This window comes from Pituophis catenifer, unplaced genomic scaffold, assembly GCF_029215685.1.
Source record: "Pituophis catenifer annectens isolate HBS135680 unplaced genomic scaffold, rPitCat1.0.hap2 SCAF_2, whole genome shotgun sequence".
NCBI lineage: Eukaryota > Metazoa > Chordata > Lepidosauria > Squamata > Colubridae > Pituophis > Pituophis catenifer.
This window is the reverse complement of record NW_027256882.1, coordinates 36,078,635-36,097,117: the sequence shown is the minus strand read 5'-3', so window position 1 is coordinate 36,097,117 and position 18,483 is coordinate 36,078,635. Positions and strand designations below refer to the sequence as shown.

Genomic DNA, 18,483 nt, shown 5'->3' with positions numbered 1-18,483 from the left:
AGTTACAATAGTAAGAAACCTTCACACTTTCTTTTTGAGTAGAAGAAGGTCTGGAGGTATTTGGCAGGGGAAGAATGCCAGAATTAAAATAAAATGCTTGCAAGATACCCGGGAGAAAGGAGGATTAGGATTACCGGACTGGAAATTGTACTATAAGGCAGCATCATTAAATTGGATTAGAGACTGGATAGATCTTAAAAATAAGAGAACATTACTTCTAGAGGGGTGCGACCTACAACGAGGCTGGCATGCATTTTTGTGGGAGGGAAGAGATAACTATCATCAACATTTCCAACCACATATTATTAGAGGATCATTACAAAGAATATGGCAAGAGATCAGAAAAACACATTACAACAGAATTCCGAGATGGTTATCGACTATGGAGGTGCTGATTTATCCTAACGCTATGGACACGGAGAAAATAAGGAACTACAAAGAACTATTGAATAATAGAGGAGAATTACAGTCGAGACAAGAATTGAAAGAACAGGGTATAGACATTGACTGGTGGCCATATTTACAAATAGAATCAAGGTATAAATCAGATCAGATACAATTCGGATTTCAAAATGAACCAAATGAATTGGATAAAATTTTACAAGGAACGGACTAGAAAATGATAACCAAAATATACAATTATTTATTAAGATATAAATTAGAGGAAGAAGTGGTAAAAGAAAACATGATAATTTGGGCAAAAAAAAAAATGGGTATAGTATTGAATTGGACAAACAGGAGAAATTATGGACTGTAAATTATAAAATGACAATGTCTATATCCTACAAGGAAAATCAGTTCTATTGATGTTCTATCGATGGCACCTCCCACCGGCGCACCTAGCAAAAATGTTCCCAAACACCTCGCCAATTTGCTGGAAGTGTAATGCACATAAAGGAACATATTACCACTATGGTGGCCATGCCAAAAGGCGAAACAATATTGGCACGAAATAAGGAAAATGATAGAAGAAATAAAAAACCAGAAGTTGGAAATGAAGCCGGAAACCTTTCTACACAGAATAATTAGAGCACAGTATGAGAAAGAAATAAAATACTTAATTATCCATATCCTAACTGCAGCTCGCATACTCTTTGCCCAAAATTGGAAACAGGAACACATACCGACAGAAAACAAAATAATTGCTAAAATCACAGAATGCGCAGAAATGGATAAACTTACAAAAGAACTACAGGAGAAAGATGATACAGAGTACTACTTAGCATGGGAAAAATGGTATAACTGGTTGGAGAAAAAGTTAGAAATATATTTATAGGGACACTAAAGAATAAGGTCAACTTTAAGACAAAACTTTGATACCAGTTAAGGAAAGTAACAATCTTAAGGATGGAATGTATATTAATGTTTTACATGTAATTTACATGTTTTACATGTAAATAGGTAAATATATTGATAAATAGGGAAAAATAGTCTACCAATGTGACAACTTTAAGAGTAAGTCGTAAGACTTGATTGATGTTCATTTGTTTTGTATGTTGTATTGTCATGTTTATATTTGTTTGTACTTTTTAAATAATAAAATTTTATTTTTTTTAAAATAAAGAATAATTTTCCTCATTTTTTTCCTCCCAAATCATAATGTGGAGAAAATGAAAGGCAGAATCAATTCTGCTGATTTTGATCGGATTCCTTTGATCCTGACAAACTCGCAGAGCATCCCTGGCCTGCTCTCAAGTTGCCATAGGCAAGGGCAATGGGAAACCAACAAAACAGCACAGCAGCCAAAGACAGATGCACATTCCAGACTTATCTCTCTCAAGGCGGGATCCCAGGGTAACCACAGCAGTTGGAGAGGAGTGATCTCTAAAACCTGTGAAATTGCTCTGTTGTCGAATGTGATTAATGACACAACCTGGGGGCATGGAGGAAACAGCGTTATGATTAGGGTGTAAATTATGTGGGGTCAGAGTTGGCTTCACTTTGGAACGTGCTGACATGAAACTCCTAATAAATAACTGGATTTCTTTGGAAGCTTGGCTCAAGGCTCATGATTTAATTAGGGTATCCGTCGGAACCCTGACATGAATTCTATTGTGTACAGAAGAGTGTAAGACTTTTCTTGTGAAATACTTCTGAACCCGCTCAATTGTACTGATGTCAGATATATGGTGGGGATTCCAAACAGTTGAACAATACTCTAAGATTGGTCTGGCATAAGTTTTATAAGCAGTAATGAGCAATAAAATGTTTTACAGAAAAAAAGCTTCGCAAAATTAAGTTTACAACTCTTAATGCTTTTTTAGCAATGCTGTTACAGTGAGCTTTGGAGCATAAATCATCGAAGATAAGGACACCTAGGTCCTTAACAAGGTGAGAATCATCTGCTAGATCAATGCCACCTAGCTTATACTTGACATTCTGATTACGTTTATCAATATGTAGGACAAAGCATTTATGAATCGAAATTTGAAGTTGCCAAATAGATGACCATTCAGACACCATTCAGAAACATAGTTGAGATCACTTTGCAAAACAACAGAATTATCTGTAGAATTGAATAATTTTACGCCATCGGCAAAAAGAACGCAATTGCTTTTAAGTTGATCACATGAATTGTTGATGTAGAATAAAAAAAAGATGATGAAATTTCTTATGTTGCAGTGAGAACACCTTCGACCACATTCTGCCCTTCTTATTGGCTGTTCACGAAGTCAACCAGAATTCAAGGCTCTTACCCAACATCACCCTGGGCTACAACATCTATGAGAACTTTTTCAGTGCAAGAATGACATATGAGGCCATGCTGGATGTGCTGTCTACAGGACAGGAGAACATCCCAAACTACAGGTGTGGAAGACAAAAAAACCTGCTGGCGATTCTTGAAGAGATGGATTCTGAACTCTTTGATCATATTTCCAATGTTTTGAGCATCTATAAATTTCCACAGGTATAAAGTCAAATGAAATTAATTCCGTGTTGTAAAATGTTCAGATTTACCTAGAAGGCAGCACTTGTATATATTTCTCCAAATAAACTGAAAGTCTGAGAGTAGATATTAGAACATCTGAAAGAATGTTTAATTCACAAAGTATGTTTGTTTGTCTCTATATACATATGGTGGTGGGCTGGTGCTGGTTCGGCCTGGTTCTAGCAAACCAATAGTTCCGGCGATCAGTTGTGATCACCACCTACTCCCACCCTATCCTGTCCTATATTTCCACATTTCTCAGCTCAGCTGATTTGCGGGGCATAGTGGATTTCCGGCCCTCAGCTATTTTATTTACTGGGGCTGCATTAGAAGGTAAGCTATAGAGCTTGAAATTGGTGTATTTTGAACACTGCCCATGTGCACAAAGCACACGCTCACAGAAACACACACACACACACACACACATGTGGTTGGACTAGAAGACTTTCCAGCTCTATTCTGATTGACTAATTGACTGAGTGGATGGGTGACCCACAGAAGGGTGTGCTCTATGAGGACCACCAATGAACATCACCAACAGATAATTCAGAGCTCCCTGGTTTCAAAGGGAGTATACAAGACAACAGGACAGAACATCAAGGGAACTAGCAAAATTCAAGCAGTTATCATTCGAAGGGTCTCTCACCAGTGTGGAAAGGCCCTTAAATTTACCATCCGACATTTATCATTAAAACTGTTAAAACTACCAAAAGCTTCTCTTTCATCTTAGATCAACTATAGTATCACCAACCAGATGGCTGAGAAAAACCATCGTTTTCCTTTTTCATATCGGATGACCCCAAACCAAGAACCTCCTGACTCAGCTATTGTCCAGCTGCTGCTGCAGTTTCAATGGACGTGGATCGGCCTTCTTTCTCGGGACAATGAAAAAGGAGAAAAATTCAAAAGACGCTTGGAAGTTCTCGCTCTAAAAAATGGGATTTGCATTGTCCTCTCAGGAACCGTCCCAGAAGCAAATCTGCCGACAAGTGCTGGACAAACTCTCATGCAAGAAAAAATGAAAATCTTCTTTTCTCTTATCAAGAGTCAAATAAAAATTATAGTATGCCAACTGGATTTTCAGGCCTCAGGAATGCTAGCAGTAATAATACAAACGATTGATACGACTAATACATCAATTGTGGGAAGGGTGTGGATTGCAACAACTTTGACAGCTTTAACTGTAGATAATTTTTACCTCTGGGTTGATCTCCAAAATAAATATGCTTTGTTTTCCTTCCTCATCCAGACAAAGAGAAGGACTCAGTATGATAACATTAAATCTTATGCATCTATGGTCACATTGTATGGAAAGGAAGCGTTCCAATGTTCTTATACAAGTCCTGTGTTATCTAAGAAAGTTTGGAAAAAATGCAGAGAAAAAGAGAATTGGGAATTCCCACCCCATGATGTGATTGCAAGAATCCTGTCTCAGGACTCCTCCAGTATTTCCCAAATAATTCAAATTGTGGCCTGGGTCCTCAGTGCTGCCTTGTCCTCCCAACGGAGTAAAAGGAGAATGCAAGTTGGAGGCCATCAACCAGCCCAGATTGTACAGCCATGGCAGGTAAGTCTTCTCCTTTGAGGTTCCATGGATTCTCCCCTTCCAATTCCTCAATATTAAATTAGATGTAGAAAGGGGTGAGATATTCCAAAGAGCAATTGCCCAGTTTGTGGTATTTGAGAGTGAGTGTCAATCCTGAAGCTGACCTGACCGAGGCCATTTTGATGCTTCAGTGTTGCCACACTGGAGCTAAGGGATATGGATGGGGGAAATAGAGATAGCTGGGGTTTTGTAGCCAAGACAACATATTTTCTCCTGGGAACCAAGAACATTCCCACCAATGGCCGGAGGGAGGATGAGTGAACTCACCAGGAAACCAGATGACACCTTGATTGGACCATGTGACTGAGTGTTTGGATAGGGGAGTAAAACTTTTTCTTTATTTAGGTGAAAACTGGGAACAGTTAGAGTCATTTTTCACCATCCTATGCCTATATGATATGTCCAATAAAACTGATATTTGAGGAACCCATTTGCTTCAGAGTCTTGTTTGCCACAGGCGGATTATTTGGAACCCTGACATTAAACCGTTTCTAAATGTTTTTTTTTCTTTTTTCCAAGTTTTTCATTTTTTTCAATTTTTTACAAACATATCAATGCGTGAACAATGTGGCATCTGAGTGACTTACACTTTTTGTATAAATAAAATAATATTCATCATATAATAATAATAATAATAATAATAATAATAATAATAATAATAATAATAATAATAATAATAATAATAATAATAATTTTATTTCTATACCGCCCTTATCCTGAAGGACTCAGGGCGGTGTACAGCCTAATTAAAAACAGAATAAACATCAATTTAAAATAATTTAAAAATATTAAATAAATTTGGCTTAATTTAAAACCCCAAAAATTTAAAACATCCAATTTAAAATTATATTGCTAACCCAGCCTGGCGGAACAATAGGGTCTTGAGTGCGCAGCGAAATACCCGGAGGTCAGAAATCTTACGAATTTCCAGGGGCAGTTCATTCCACAGGGCTGGGGCTCCCACAGAGAAGGCCCACCCCCTGGGTGTCGCCAGCCGACATGACTTGGCCGATGGCACCCTGAGGAGACCCTCTCTGTGGGAGCGAACTGGCCTGTGGGAGGCTATTGGTGGCAGAAGACGGTCTCGAAGGTACCCAGGTCCTATGCCATGGAGCGCTTTAAAGGTGGTAACCAACACCTTGAATCGCATCCAGAAGACCACTGGGAGCCAGTGCAACTCGCGCAGGAGGGGTGTCACATGGGCACAACGGGTTGCACCCATAACCACCCGCGCGGCCGCATTCTGGACCAGTTGGAGCCTCTGAGTGCTCTTCAAGGGGAGCCCCATGTAGAGAGCATTACAGTAGTCCAACCGGGAGGTAACAAGGGCATGAGTGACTGTGCGCAGGGCGTCCTGATCAAGAAAGGGCTGCAACTGACGAATTAGGTGGACCTGATAAAAGGCCCCCCTGGCCACGGCCGTCATGTTCTTCTAAAGACAGCCATGCGTCCAGGAGGACACCCAGATTGCGAGCCCTCTCTGTGGGGGGCAAAGATTCACCCCCAATAGTCAGTGATGGCACTTGCTGACTATATTGGGACACCGGGAGCCACAACCACTCGGTCTTGGAAGGGTTGAGTCTGAGCCTGTTCCTCCCCATCCAGACCCGCACGGCCTCCAGGCAGCGAGACATCACATCAAGGGCATCGTTGGGGTGGTCTGGGGTGGAGATGTACAGCTGAGTGTCGTCAGCGTACAGGTGACACTTCACCCCAAAACCACGGATGATCTCACCCAGCGGCTTCACATAAATGTTGAACAGGAGGGGTGAGAGGACCGACCCTTGCGGCACTCCCCATGCGAGATGCCTCGAGGTCGACCTCTGTCCCCCTGCCAACACAAACTGCGAGCGGTCGGAGAGGAAGGAGAACCACCGCAGAACGGTGCCCCCTATTCCCAACCCCCTCAACCGCCGCAGCATGATACCATGGTCGATGGTATCAAAAGCCGCTGAGAGGTCTAATAGGACTAGGACAGAGGAACAACCCCTGTCCCGAGCCCTCCAGAGATCATCCATCAACGCGACCAATGCCGTTTCTGTGCTGTGCCCCTGCCTGAAGCCCGACTGGCACGGGTCCAGATAGATAGCTTCATCCATTTACTACAAGCGTATATAGTTCTGGTAATAGTAAGCATATGTTTGTTGAATTATATTCTTAAATTATTAGTTATTCCATATTTCAATATGTTATTTTTGTGTCAATCACCATATTATTCAAACATTCTTAATAGTATCATCGTTCACGTTCTGATTTCCCCTCTTATTAATACTTCACCTTATCATATAAATATGTGTATTCCATTAATTCCCCTCTCTCTAGTTTTCATCCCCTTTCTAACTTTTAATTTTGCCACTATTATATTGAAAAATGTTCCTTTTCTATCTACATTTTAGTGAAGATTTAGAGTCAGTTTTCACCAGCCTATGCCTATATGATTTGTCCAATAAAACTGATATTTGAGGAACCTGCTTGCCTCAGAGTCCTGTTTGCTATGGGTGTATTACTTGGAACCCTGAAGGTGAGTTAGAGATAGATGATAGAGAAAAATCTTCTAAAATTAAAACAACCTGTGCTAGTTTGGGTTGCTTTTGTGACAGAAATAGCTCTATGGTGACAATGTAATTTTCAAAACTAAACAAGCATCAGAATATTCCAGCAATCCTCAACCTTTTATTGTGATCATAAAGTGATCTCCAAGCTAAGGAGTTCAGCTGGATTGTTTGTTCTGGATTAAGATTGAATTGTGCTGGCTAAAAGTTTCTAACATAGCAACAAGATATAAATTAAATCATCTTTTGCGGGCAACAAAAGGTTCATCCACACATCTCCTGAAATAATGCATATGCTTCCATAGCTATTCTTTGAAAGAGATAACATCACTATGCAACTTTTGTCACTTCCTAGCCCAAAGTTAAACTCCGCTAACTTCATCTTGATCAGGACTGATGGCAAAATTGTATTCTCCATCTTCTCCCATTACAAGTTTTCCCATATCTGCAAATGGTCTTGCCTCAGATGGAGCTGTAATAGTGAAGCAAGAAAATATAGAATATAAAACATAGAATAATAAGAGTTTAAAGGAATCTCAGATGTTTTCTAGTTCAACCCACTACTTGAGTAGGAGACCCTATGCCATTTCAGACAAATGGTTGCTCAGGTCTCTTTTTGAAAGCCTCCAATGATGAAGAACTCAGAACTTCTGAAAGCAAGCTATTCCATTGGTTGATTGCCCTCAGTGTTATGAAATTTCTCTTTAGTTCTAGGTTGCTTCTCTCCTTCGTTAGTTTCCAACCATTGTTTCTTGTAAAAAGGAATATTAGGACAGGGATGGTAGGCCCACTCGTACACTTATGCATGCCCCTTACAGACCTCTTAGGAATGGGGTCAACAGTAGACAGTTTAAGTTTAAAGTTTTGGGGGTTTGGGGAAGAAACTACAGAGTCAGGTAGTGCTTTCCAGGCATTGACCACTCTGTTACTGAAGTCATATTTTCTGCAATCAAGTTTGGAACAGTTTACCTTGAGTTTGTATCTATTATTTGCTCTAGTGTTGTTGTGGTTGAAGCTGAAGTAGTCATTGACAAGAAGGACATTGTGGCAGATAATTTTATGTACTATGCTTAGGTCAGACTGAAGTCAGCATAGCTCTAAGTTGTCTAAGCCCAGGATTGGAGGACTCTTCTCATAAAATATCTCTGGACTCTCTCAATTGTATTTATGTCCAATATGCAGTGCGGGTTCCAGACAGATGAGCTGTATTCAAGAACTGGTCTAGCAAATGTTTTGTGTGCTCTAGTTAGTAGTACAACATTACCAGAGAAGAAGCTATGCAAGATTAGGTTAACAACTCTTAATGCCTTTTTGGCAATGTTGTTACAGTGGGCTCAGGCACTTAGATTTTTAGAAATGGTTACTCCAAGTTCCTTGACAGAGCGAGGGTCATCTACAAGGTAACGTCCATCTAATTTGTATTTTATGTTTTAATTTTTTTGCCAATGTGCAAGACAGCATTTGTTGGTTGAGATTTGAAGTTGCCACTTGTTAGACCAATCTGACACATAGTCAAGGTCTTTTTGAACGGTAGTTGCATTGTCGGTGGTGTTGAATAGTTTAACATCATCAGTGAAGAGAACACAGTTGCTTTTAATATAATCACAAATGTCATTTATGTAAAGTATGAAGAGTGTTGGATCTAAAACACTGCTTTGGGGAAAACCACTATTAACATGTATAGGATTTGATAGAGCACTTCCTATTTTGACCACTTGTCTGTTTCACAGAAAGGCAGCTATCCATTTATGTAGGAGTCCAGAAATGCCATAGGATTTTAGTTTTAGAAGTAATTTGTCGTGCAACACTGAAACAAAAACTTTACAGAAGTCTATGAAAACTGTGTCAATTGCTTCGCCCTGATCGAGATGTGTAGTCCGTATCTTTTTGCAATGTAGTAGTTGTAGATTACAGGATAATTTTTTTTTTTTCTGAAACCAAATTGTTTGTTAGAAAGTAGGTTGTTTTTCTCTAGATGGAGGGTAATAGATTGGTTAATGGTTGATTCCCTGACTTTGCAGGTGATGCAACATAAAGAGATTGGTCTATAATTTTCAACTAGGCTAGGGTCTCCCTTTTTGAAGATAGGGATGACCCTGGCTTGTGACCATTGGTAGGGCAAGGTGCTGGTACTGAAAGATTTTCAAAAATTATGCTTAGAGGTTCTGCAATTGCAGTGGAATACTTTTTAAAGAAATATGCACATAGTCCATCAGGCCCAATAGATAGAGATGGTTTTAGATTGCATAGTGCCTTTTCAACATTGTCTTCTGTAAAATCAATATGTATAAGATCACCATAATCTTTTTAATTGTCTGTAGTACGACTGGGAAATATTGGGTATGTGTTGTTGCTGTTTACAAAGACTGAGCCGAAGAACGTGTTAAAGAGATTGGCTTTAACGGTTTCGTCAATATAATCTTCATTGTTTGGTCCTTTTAGGGGTGGGATGGATCTCGAGTCTTTAAATTTGTTGTTTACAAAATTATAGAAGGCACGGGTGGATTTTGTGCGTAGAAGGTTTTCTTCTTGCTTGATATGATAATTGGTGCATTCAGTCTTTATTTGTTGGCATAAGTTTTTTTAGCGGTTTTTGAAGTTAGCTTCGTAGTTTGTTTTGTTTTTTCACCAAAGAGATTTTTTTCTGGATTGAAATTTCTTTATTGTTATTGGTAGTTTATTTTTTCTGGTTTTGTAGGGTATTAGTGGTACGTAAAGTTTAATGATTCTTTTGACTTCGTGCAAGAAAGTGTTTTGATGGTCGTCAGCAGTATTACAGCCAGAAAATAGATTTTGCCAATCAAGATATGAGAGTTCATTGTCTATGAGATCATAGTTGGCTTTTTTAAAGTTATAACTGAGAATCCCATCATGATGATTTTTGAGAGGGCGTAAGTTGAGACAAAGGTCAATCATGCTGTGGTCGCTGTTGGAGAATGGTTCTTTTATTTGTAGTCCATAAATTGAATTTAAACTGTTGCAGAAGATGAGATCAAGGCAGTTGTTGAGTCTAGTGTTGTTAGTTAGTAGTTGATCAAGTCCCAGATTAGTTACAATATTGTACAGGGTTGGATGTATAGGTTCAGTTGTACATTCATTTAGGGTCCAGTTAATAAGTGGTAAATTAAGGTCACCAAGAAAGATTATTGGGTGTGGGCAGGAGGCTGCCCAGGTTAGTAGTGAAATTAACTTGTTTGCATGTTCGGTGTCATAATCCGGGTCTCTGTAACAAAGTAAGAATCGAAATGTGCTATTTTAGGACAAGTCGCAGACGATGGTGTCAGGAAGAGCAAGTTCGTGTGTAACTTGAATATTTTTTAGATGTAGGGACTTTTTGTAGAAGATAGCAACAGCACCTCCTCTACGGATTTCACTATCTGACCGGTAAACATGATAATCTCTTACTGTAGTAATGGAGTCAGGGAGGGATGTATTCAGCCAAGTTTCACAGACAAATATAATGAAAAATATAGCCGTATTTAGTAAGAGGAGGAATTCAGGTATTTTATTTACAAGGCTTCTTGCATTAAGTAGCTTGTATTTAAGGTCAGTAGTAGTTGTTATAGAGGAAGTTTGGGGTGTGTGTGCCTAGTTTTGGATGATGGGGGATTGGATGGAGAAGGATTGGGTGTTAGGATGTGGGTTTGGGGACTTTCTTTTGATACATTCCGCACGGTAATCAATGTATAAGTCAGTATGTCCTTGGTCTTGATGTCTTTTAAGTTCTGATTGGAGTTCCCAGGAGCGGATTCTTTGCAATATGGATAAGTCAGGACATGAGCAAAGTTTGTTATGGCTGATGTTGGTTTTGGTGATTGAATTTATCGTATATATGAATATGCGTTTGATGGACTCATTTTTGCAAATAACACTGCAAAATTGTGGAGCTACCGAGCCATTGTTGTATTTGAACTCAGGGCCATCTCTTGAAATTTCGATGATGTCATAAGGGAGATGTTTGGTTTATTGGACTTTCTTATAATGTTGTGAATCTTTGTGATATCATCAGATTCGTAGTTGTCATCCAGGCCAAATAAAATAGCATTTGGACATTTTTGTTCATGTTCAATGGCGTCTTTGAGAAGTAAGGATATATTATTTGGTGGGTTTGAATTATTTGCTAGGTTGATGGTTACTTGTGGTTGAGATTGACGTGGTTGTTGTTGAGTTGAGGTAGTATTTTGAGCATTTAGATATTTATTTATCATTTCTATTTTTTTTTTCAAGAGATGTTAGACATGCTTATAAACTTGCTTGTAAACTTGTTTGTAAACTTGTTTTTAAATGTGTTACTAAGCTTGCATCTTTGGCATCAATGAATGTAGATGGGACATTTTGAATGTCTAGCTTAGGGAAACATGATGGACATTGACAAGCAAATGTTTTTGATGCTTGTATGAGATTTGCTATTTGTTTGGTTAATTTTAAGCAGGTGAGATGGGCATAATTGTCACATGTATGGCATTTAATGATATCTTCATTATTATTGGTAGTTGCAGAGCATTGAAAGCATGTACAGGAGTCATCTAGGTTGTTGTTGGTAGAGAAGTATTTGAGGCATTTTTTGGCCTGTTTTTTTGGCCTATTTTCTAGACTTTTCTTTGCTCGTTTTCTCAATCCATTTTCTCAGTCTGTTTTCTAGGATTTTCTCAGCCTGTTTTCGAGATTTTTTTCAGCCCATTTTCTAGGCTTTGTGTTGGATCGGGTGATGGAAGAGACAGGACTCAGCGCTAACCATAACAACAGCTCTTTATTAGTAGATCAGTGCAATCCAGCAGCTGGATCATCTGACTGCTTGCCCTTTTATAGTCCAATGGCCTATGCTCACTCCAATTCAATATGCAACACCCCTCCCCTCCTGGACAAAACACAGTCCAATCAAAACACTACATTATTTACCAACATAGTCAAATAGGTAGGCGGGGCTTTGATGAGCCCTAGATGACTTGCACAGTTCAGTTGTTTTTTGGGCATTGGCCTGAGTGGTTAGATTTGTAGTTGGTTCAGTACGCGCCAATGAAATCTTCAGGATTTCGTCATGAGGCATGGTTGGAGTCTCTAGGCCCAGCCCATCCGGAAGTCTGCGCTGGAATCTTGGTTCTTCAGATGGGTTTTCCCACTGTACAATTGGGTTTGAGTTATTGTTAGACATTTGTTTATTTTGTAGGCTAGCATGTGTAGGAATCGACCTTTGGTCGGGTTGAACTGTCTATGGTGGTTGTAGCAGTGAGTTCTCAAGGCGGCCTCAGAATTAGTCCAAATGCCGTCACTAGAATCTACCATCCTCCAGCTGGACTCTGGCAACTACAGCCAGCGCTTCCCTGTCCAGCTGACTGTAGTTACGCTTGGCAGAGGACAGGGTCCTGGAGTAATAGGCAACAGGTGCCTCACAGCTATTGGGAAGTTGGAAGTTGGCTAAGGATGGCACCAACCCTGAAAGGGGAGGTGTCACAGGTTAGCATCAATGGCAGAGTCTCGCTATAGTGGACTAGCACACAGTCTGAAGACAAAAGTTTTTTTTACTGCTTAAAAAGCAGTGGCTTCAGCACAACCCCAAATTCAAGATTTCCTAACAGCCTATGCAGAGGTTCCACCACAGTTGCATTTTGCATTTTGAGTCAGGAACATGCTATAAAAATTAAGCAACCCCAGGAATGCTTGCAATTCCTTCTTATTCTTGGGGTGGGTGCCTCTTTGATCACCGTTACTTTGCTTTTAGCTGGGTATATCCCAGACCCGTTGATCATGTATCCCAGGAATTCTACCCTAGGGACAGCAATCTGACATTTTTTGTGTTTGACCTAAAGCCCATCTTCCCTGAATTTAGTGAGAATGGATCTCAAACAGTTGAATAGAATTGTTTTGTTGGCAGCGGACACCAGGACATTGTCAAAATAGGGTACTACCCCAGGAATACCCTGTAAAAGTCATTCCATGACACTCTGGAATGGTCCTGGTGCCACGCTCACACCAAATTATAGCTGGTGACATTTGAACACACCTTCGGCACAGCTTTGGCTGTGTTGTTGTTGACTGGCAACTGCTGGTAAGCCTGTGTCAAGTCGAGTTTAGCAAATGTTTTTCCTTTCCCCAATGAATGAAGCAAGTGTTGAACAATGGGAACCGGATAGGCGCTCTGTTGTAGAGCCTTATTGATGGTGTATTTGTAGTCCACGCAGATATGGACTGATCCATCAGCCTTGATAGGTGTGACTATAGGAGTTGAGAGCAAGGGGGACTCTGCAATTTAAGCCTAATTGGGGCAATTTTGGGGTCTAGGCTGAAAGAAATAGGCTTTCCTTTATTCTTGCCCAGACCATTGCTAAACACATCTTCAAATTCGCGAATGAGGTCGTCTGCATCATCGTGGTGGATGGCGTTGATTCCAGAAACCCCCCAGTCCCAGGGCTTTGAACCAGTCCAAGGTGAGTAGGCTTGGTAATGCTCCAATAATGACAGTTAGTTTTAGGGGTCCGGAAAACTCCCTAAATCTGACCCAAAAAGCTCTGCTCCCCATGAAAGGGATGTGGTTCCCTTGGTAGTCTTTTAGCTGTATTTTCTGGGGACATAGGTCTCTCTTTTTGAGGCCAGGCACAGCCTTCCATATTGTCTCCTAGGACACAATTGTCAAAGATGAGCCCGTATTAATTTCCATATTGCATTGTGAGTCTTCTGTCTGCACGGCAACGGGTATTTTCTTTGCCTTTGATGCACTTGTTTGTCTGATATTGGTTTGATACACGTCCTTTTCCTCTGTTAGCTGGTCCTCTCTGTGCCTGGAGTGAGGTTAGGCTTTGCTAACAGCCACCTTTTTAAGCTAATGTCCCTCACTCTGCTGATGAGCTGCTCTCTAAACTCACACTAGTCACACTAGGCTGCGGCCTTCCTCAGTGCCACCACATAACGGTTGATGGGTTTGCCTTCCTCCCACACTCTGCTACGGAATTCGTGCCAATGAACGAACCTGGATGGCAGTGGAGCATAGTTTGCTTGTAGTGCATTCTGGACATTGGCCCAAGGCACCGTCTGCACAGTGGCTGGTGCAAAGAGTGCCTTACCCATGTCGAACACCTCGTTTCCACAATAGCTGAGAAATAATGCTCTTTTCCAATTGTCTGATAGTCCCAGGAGGTCATTTGCTTCCATGAAACATTCAAACCTGGTCATGTATGAGTCCCAATTATCTGTGACTGGGTTGAACGGAGGTGGTGGGGCATGAGCAGTCATCGTGATAGCTGATGCAGTTCAGTCACTGTAGTTGTAGCATGTCAATGCCTGCGGGTGGTCCCCTCTTCCATTGGGACTGCAATCTAATTCAGCTCTTTTTGTTCACTCCTCTTCCAATCCCACCTTTGTCGCCAGTGTTGGATCAGGCAATGGAAGAGGTAGGTATCTTTTCGAGGTAGATAAAATGAGGACCCGGATTGTGGGGGCAATAAACTGACTTTGTATAAAAAAGAACATCGCTTAGGAGGGGCCAAAAGCCCTACTAAGCAGGTATATACAAAAGTATGAATGCTATTGCTTAATGCATTGTAAGCCACCCTGAGTCTCCGGAGAAGGGCGGCATATAAATCAAACCAATAAATAAATAAATAAATAAATAAATAAATAAATAAATGAATGAATGAATGAATGAATGAATGAATGAATGAATGAATGAATGACAGGACTCAGTGCTAACAGTAACAACAGCTCTTTATTATTAGATATTAGCTCATCTGACTGCTTGGCCTTTATAGGGAGCAGGCTGACAGGTTGGCCAATGGGGTTTGAGTATTTTCCTGCTGGATTGGCGGACCTGAGTGAAGCCTATGCTCATTGGAAAAAGAGCTGTAAATTCCTGGAGAATGACTGAAAGAAACTTCCCATGAAATGCTGAATCAATCTACTTCAGACTGCAGTGGTGATTTGAAGAGGTTGAATTATTCAGAGTACCTCCAATCCAGAATAATAGCAAGAAAAAAAAATGAATAAAGATTCAAACTGTAATGTTTTTTCTATGTTTCTGCAGCTTCATAGGTTCCTGAGAAACTTCCAACATCACAATATTTCCAGAGATGGGATTTCTTTTGATGAAAATGGAATTCCTGTTGGTGACTTTGATATCATGCAGTGGACATCCGTTTTGAACAAATCAGATGCAGGGGTGAAAATTGGGACTGTAGAAAGACAAGCCTCCTCAGAAGTCAAGATTTCTGTCAATCAAAGTGTCATTCAATGGCCAACTTCATTTAACAAAGTAGTAGAGGCTGCTTGGATTTTGCTCTTCTATTTATCTCCATATATTTCTGCTCAGAAATAATTCTTATTGAGGCCAATTGATATAACTTCCAAATAAGAGAACTTAAAGCCTCATTAATTTATTACATATCATTTTACTTTAGAGGTTTTACAATAATCTATCACATGCTGGAACCTGCTGCATTGTATTGCAGGATTTGCAATTTACATTATTAAACTGGAATAACTTGCGATAATTTATAGTACATCACATTATCTTGTTTTCAGTAAGAGGAAATCCAGAATGTCTATGGAGATTCTCAGTCATCCAGGTTGTATCAAAGGTGCTTTTTCAAAAGGTACCTGGACTTTATTTTCCCTTGAAGATGTTTCACTTCTCATCCAAGAAGCTTTTTCAGTTCTGACTGAATGGTGGAAGATGAAAAGATTTGGAACTGCTGAAAAGACTGTTCTAAACAGGATATAGATTCAGCAATTGCAGGAAGATTCCACAACTATTTGCACAATTCACGTGACCCTGAGGGCACAGATAAATTCCAAGTGGCCTCAACAACTTTCAGAAAGACTGCTAACGACCAGATGACTGCAAGGAATATAAATCCTTCCATACTTCACCATTCAGTCAGAACCGAAGAAGCTTCTGGAATGAGAAGTGGAAGATTGATCAGTTGTCTTTTGAAAAAGCACCTTTGGGAGAAAAATCCAGAATATGAAGGTTTAGCCCACTGAATTGCATAAGAGAAAGATATGACTAAGAATGTGGTGAGGGAAATGTGGGTAGCTAAAAGAGTCATTTAAACATGATGATACAATGATCAGTTGTAGGAGAGAAAGATACGGACGCTAGAGAAAGCTAGATATTGGAGGTTTCCTGAGAAAGCAAAGATGGAGAATACATATACTTATACTGTATTTTTCAGAGTATAAGACACACAGCCCCAACCTGTGTGTTTTTGCCCTCCCCAGCCCCCAGGAGCAAAGGAGGGTTTGGGAGCAGGCCTCCCAAACCCTCTGTGCATCCCTTTTTTAGGAAAAAGAGGTCCGTTATTTGTAAAAAAAGGGATGCGCAGGGGTTTGGGAGAGTGCTCTCTGCAGAGTGCTCGGAGGGGGCCCGAGGGAGGGCAAAAACTTTTTTTTTCTTGTTTTCTTCTTCAAAATCTTGGTGTGTCTTATAGTACAAAAAATATGGTAAGCATTCTCATACATGCCCTAAGGAGAAACACCTTTTGCAATGGAACTACTTTCCTTTGGAAAAAAGAATGAGGCAATGAGTCTGTTTTGGGATCTACAATGGAGATTGATAGAGAAAGATAATGACCTTTCGTTTGCAAGTAGAGTAATTAAAGTTCATTCCACTACTTCTTGACTGATTTTGCTCAATGTGCTCCTGAGCTTCTGGAAGCCACTTGATTTCAGTAAATCCTTCTAATTCATATATTACCCTGACTAATCTTTCTCTTTATGTTTAGATGGTGCCTTATTCAAGATGTACAGAAAGTTGCTCCCCAGGTTATGCCAAGCTTGTGAGAAAGGGAGCCCCAGTTTGCTGCTATGACTGTTCTCTGTGTATGGAAGGAACATTCTCTGTGCAAGAAGGTACAGTAGGTGGCTCCAAAAATAACAAAAAAGAAATCAAGATGCAATCAATATACTATCTTTTTTTGGGGGGGGGAGTATTTGATCAAGAAGCAAGAAAAACATAAAATTTCCTGAAGGCATCCACAAACTTCAAAGATTGGGATCTATCACCAAATTCGGATGATGATGTGAGCATTACAATAAATAATGAAAGGTTGCTGATTTCTATTGAGTTACTTTCTTGCTTGGTTCTGGGAAAGAGGACATCATCTTCAGCCTTTAAAAAGACTATTTGATTATTTTGACCAATGTTGTGTCGTATGGATATCCCTGGTGAAAAATATTATATTATTCCTTGAAAATGAAGTAACTGATTTCTGATGTGGTTTTCATGCTCCTACAGCTGCACAAACAGATTCATGCTAACCATTTTTTTTCTCAGATGCAGCCCATTGTGAAAAGTGTCCAGATGACCAGTATTCCAATAAGAAGCGAGATCAGTGTGTCCCCAAAAATATAAGCTTCTTATCCTATCAAGAATTGTTGGGACTCATCCTGGCTTTCTTTGCCATCACTTTATCCCTAACCACCGCATTTATTCTGGGAATCTTCATGAAATACCGAGACACTCCCATAGTCAAGGCCAACAATTGTGAACTCACCTACATTCTCCTGGTTTCACTCCTGCTTTCTTTCTTGACCTCCCTTCTATTCATCGGTCGCCCCGTGAAAATGACCTGTCTCCTCCGACAAACCATTTTCAGTATTGTTTTCTCAGTTGCTGTGTCTTCCTTGCTGGCCAAGACTGTCATGGTGGTGGTGGCCTTTCTGGCCACAAAGCCAGGCAGCAGCATGAGGAAATGGCTGGGGAAGAGTCTGGCCAACTCTATTGTTTTATCCTGCTCTGGTGTTCAAGTAGGCCTCTGTATGATGTGGCTGGGAGTCTTTCCCCCATTCCCAGATTCTGACTTTCATTCCCAACCAGAACACATCCTGCTACAGTGCAATGAAGGCTCTGTCACCATGTTCTACTCTGCTCTTGGCTACATGGGTTTTTTGGCTGCCATCTGTTTCTTGGTGGCATTTCTGGCTCGAAATCTGCCAGGGGCTTTTAATGAAGCCAAACTGATCACCTTCAGCATGTTGGTTTTTTGTAGCGTTTGGATCTCCTTTGTTCCCACTTATCTGAGCACCAAGGGGAAATACATGGTAGCCGTGCAGATCTTCTCCATCCTGGCCTCTGGCCTGGGTTTACTGGGCTGCATCTTTATCCCCAAATGCTACATTATTATCCTGAGACCTGACATGAACACCAAAGAACATCTGATGATAAAAAATCATTAAGTCTCCTTTTGTTGGTGTTTATTTTTGTACAGTTTACATGCAACATGAAATCACATACTTTGAAGTAATGTTTTATGTCTTGTCGCTTATCTTACTTCATTCCATGTGAACTTTGAATTATAGTAAATGAGTAGTATGGTTGCTAAAAAAAACCTCAAACTATTTGAAATAATTATATTTGTTTGTTTGTTTGTTTATTTGTTTATTTATTTATTTATTTATTTATTTAT

General features: G+C 40.1%; 1 protein-coding gene across 1 annotated transcript; it reads left to right on the top strand.

Annotated features, from left to right (window-relative positions):
- The first annotated feature begins 382 nt into the window (after positions 1-382).
- Positions 383-18,253, top strand: LOC139310112 (vomeronasal type-2 receptor 26-like). Its single transcript, XM_070934269.1, has 6 exons — positions 383-537; positions 2,623-2,908; positions 3,660-4,496; positions 15,102-15,329; positions 16,801-16,927; positions 17,352-18,253. The coding sequence occupies exons 1-6, from the start codon at positions 383-385 to the stop codon at positions 18,251-18,253; spliced, it is 2,535 nt and encodes an 844-aa protein (XP_070790370.1).
- Positions 18,254-18,483: the final 230 nt, after the last annotated feature.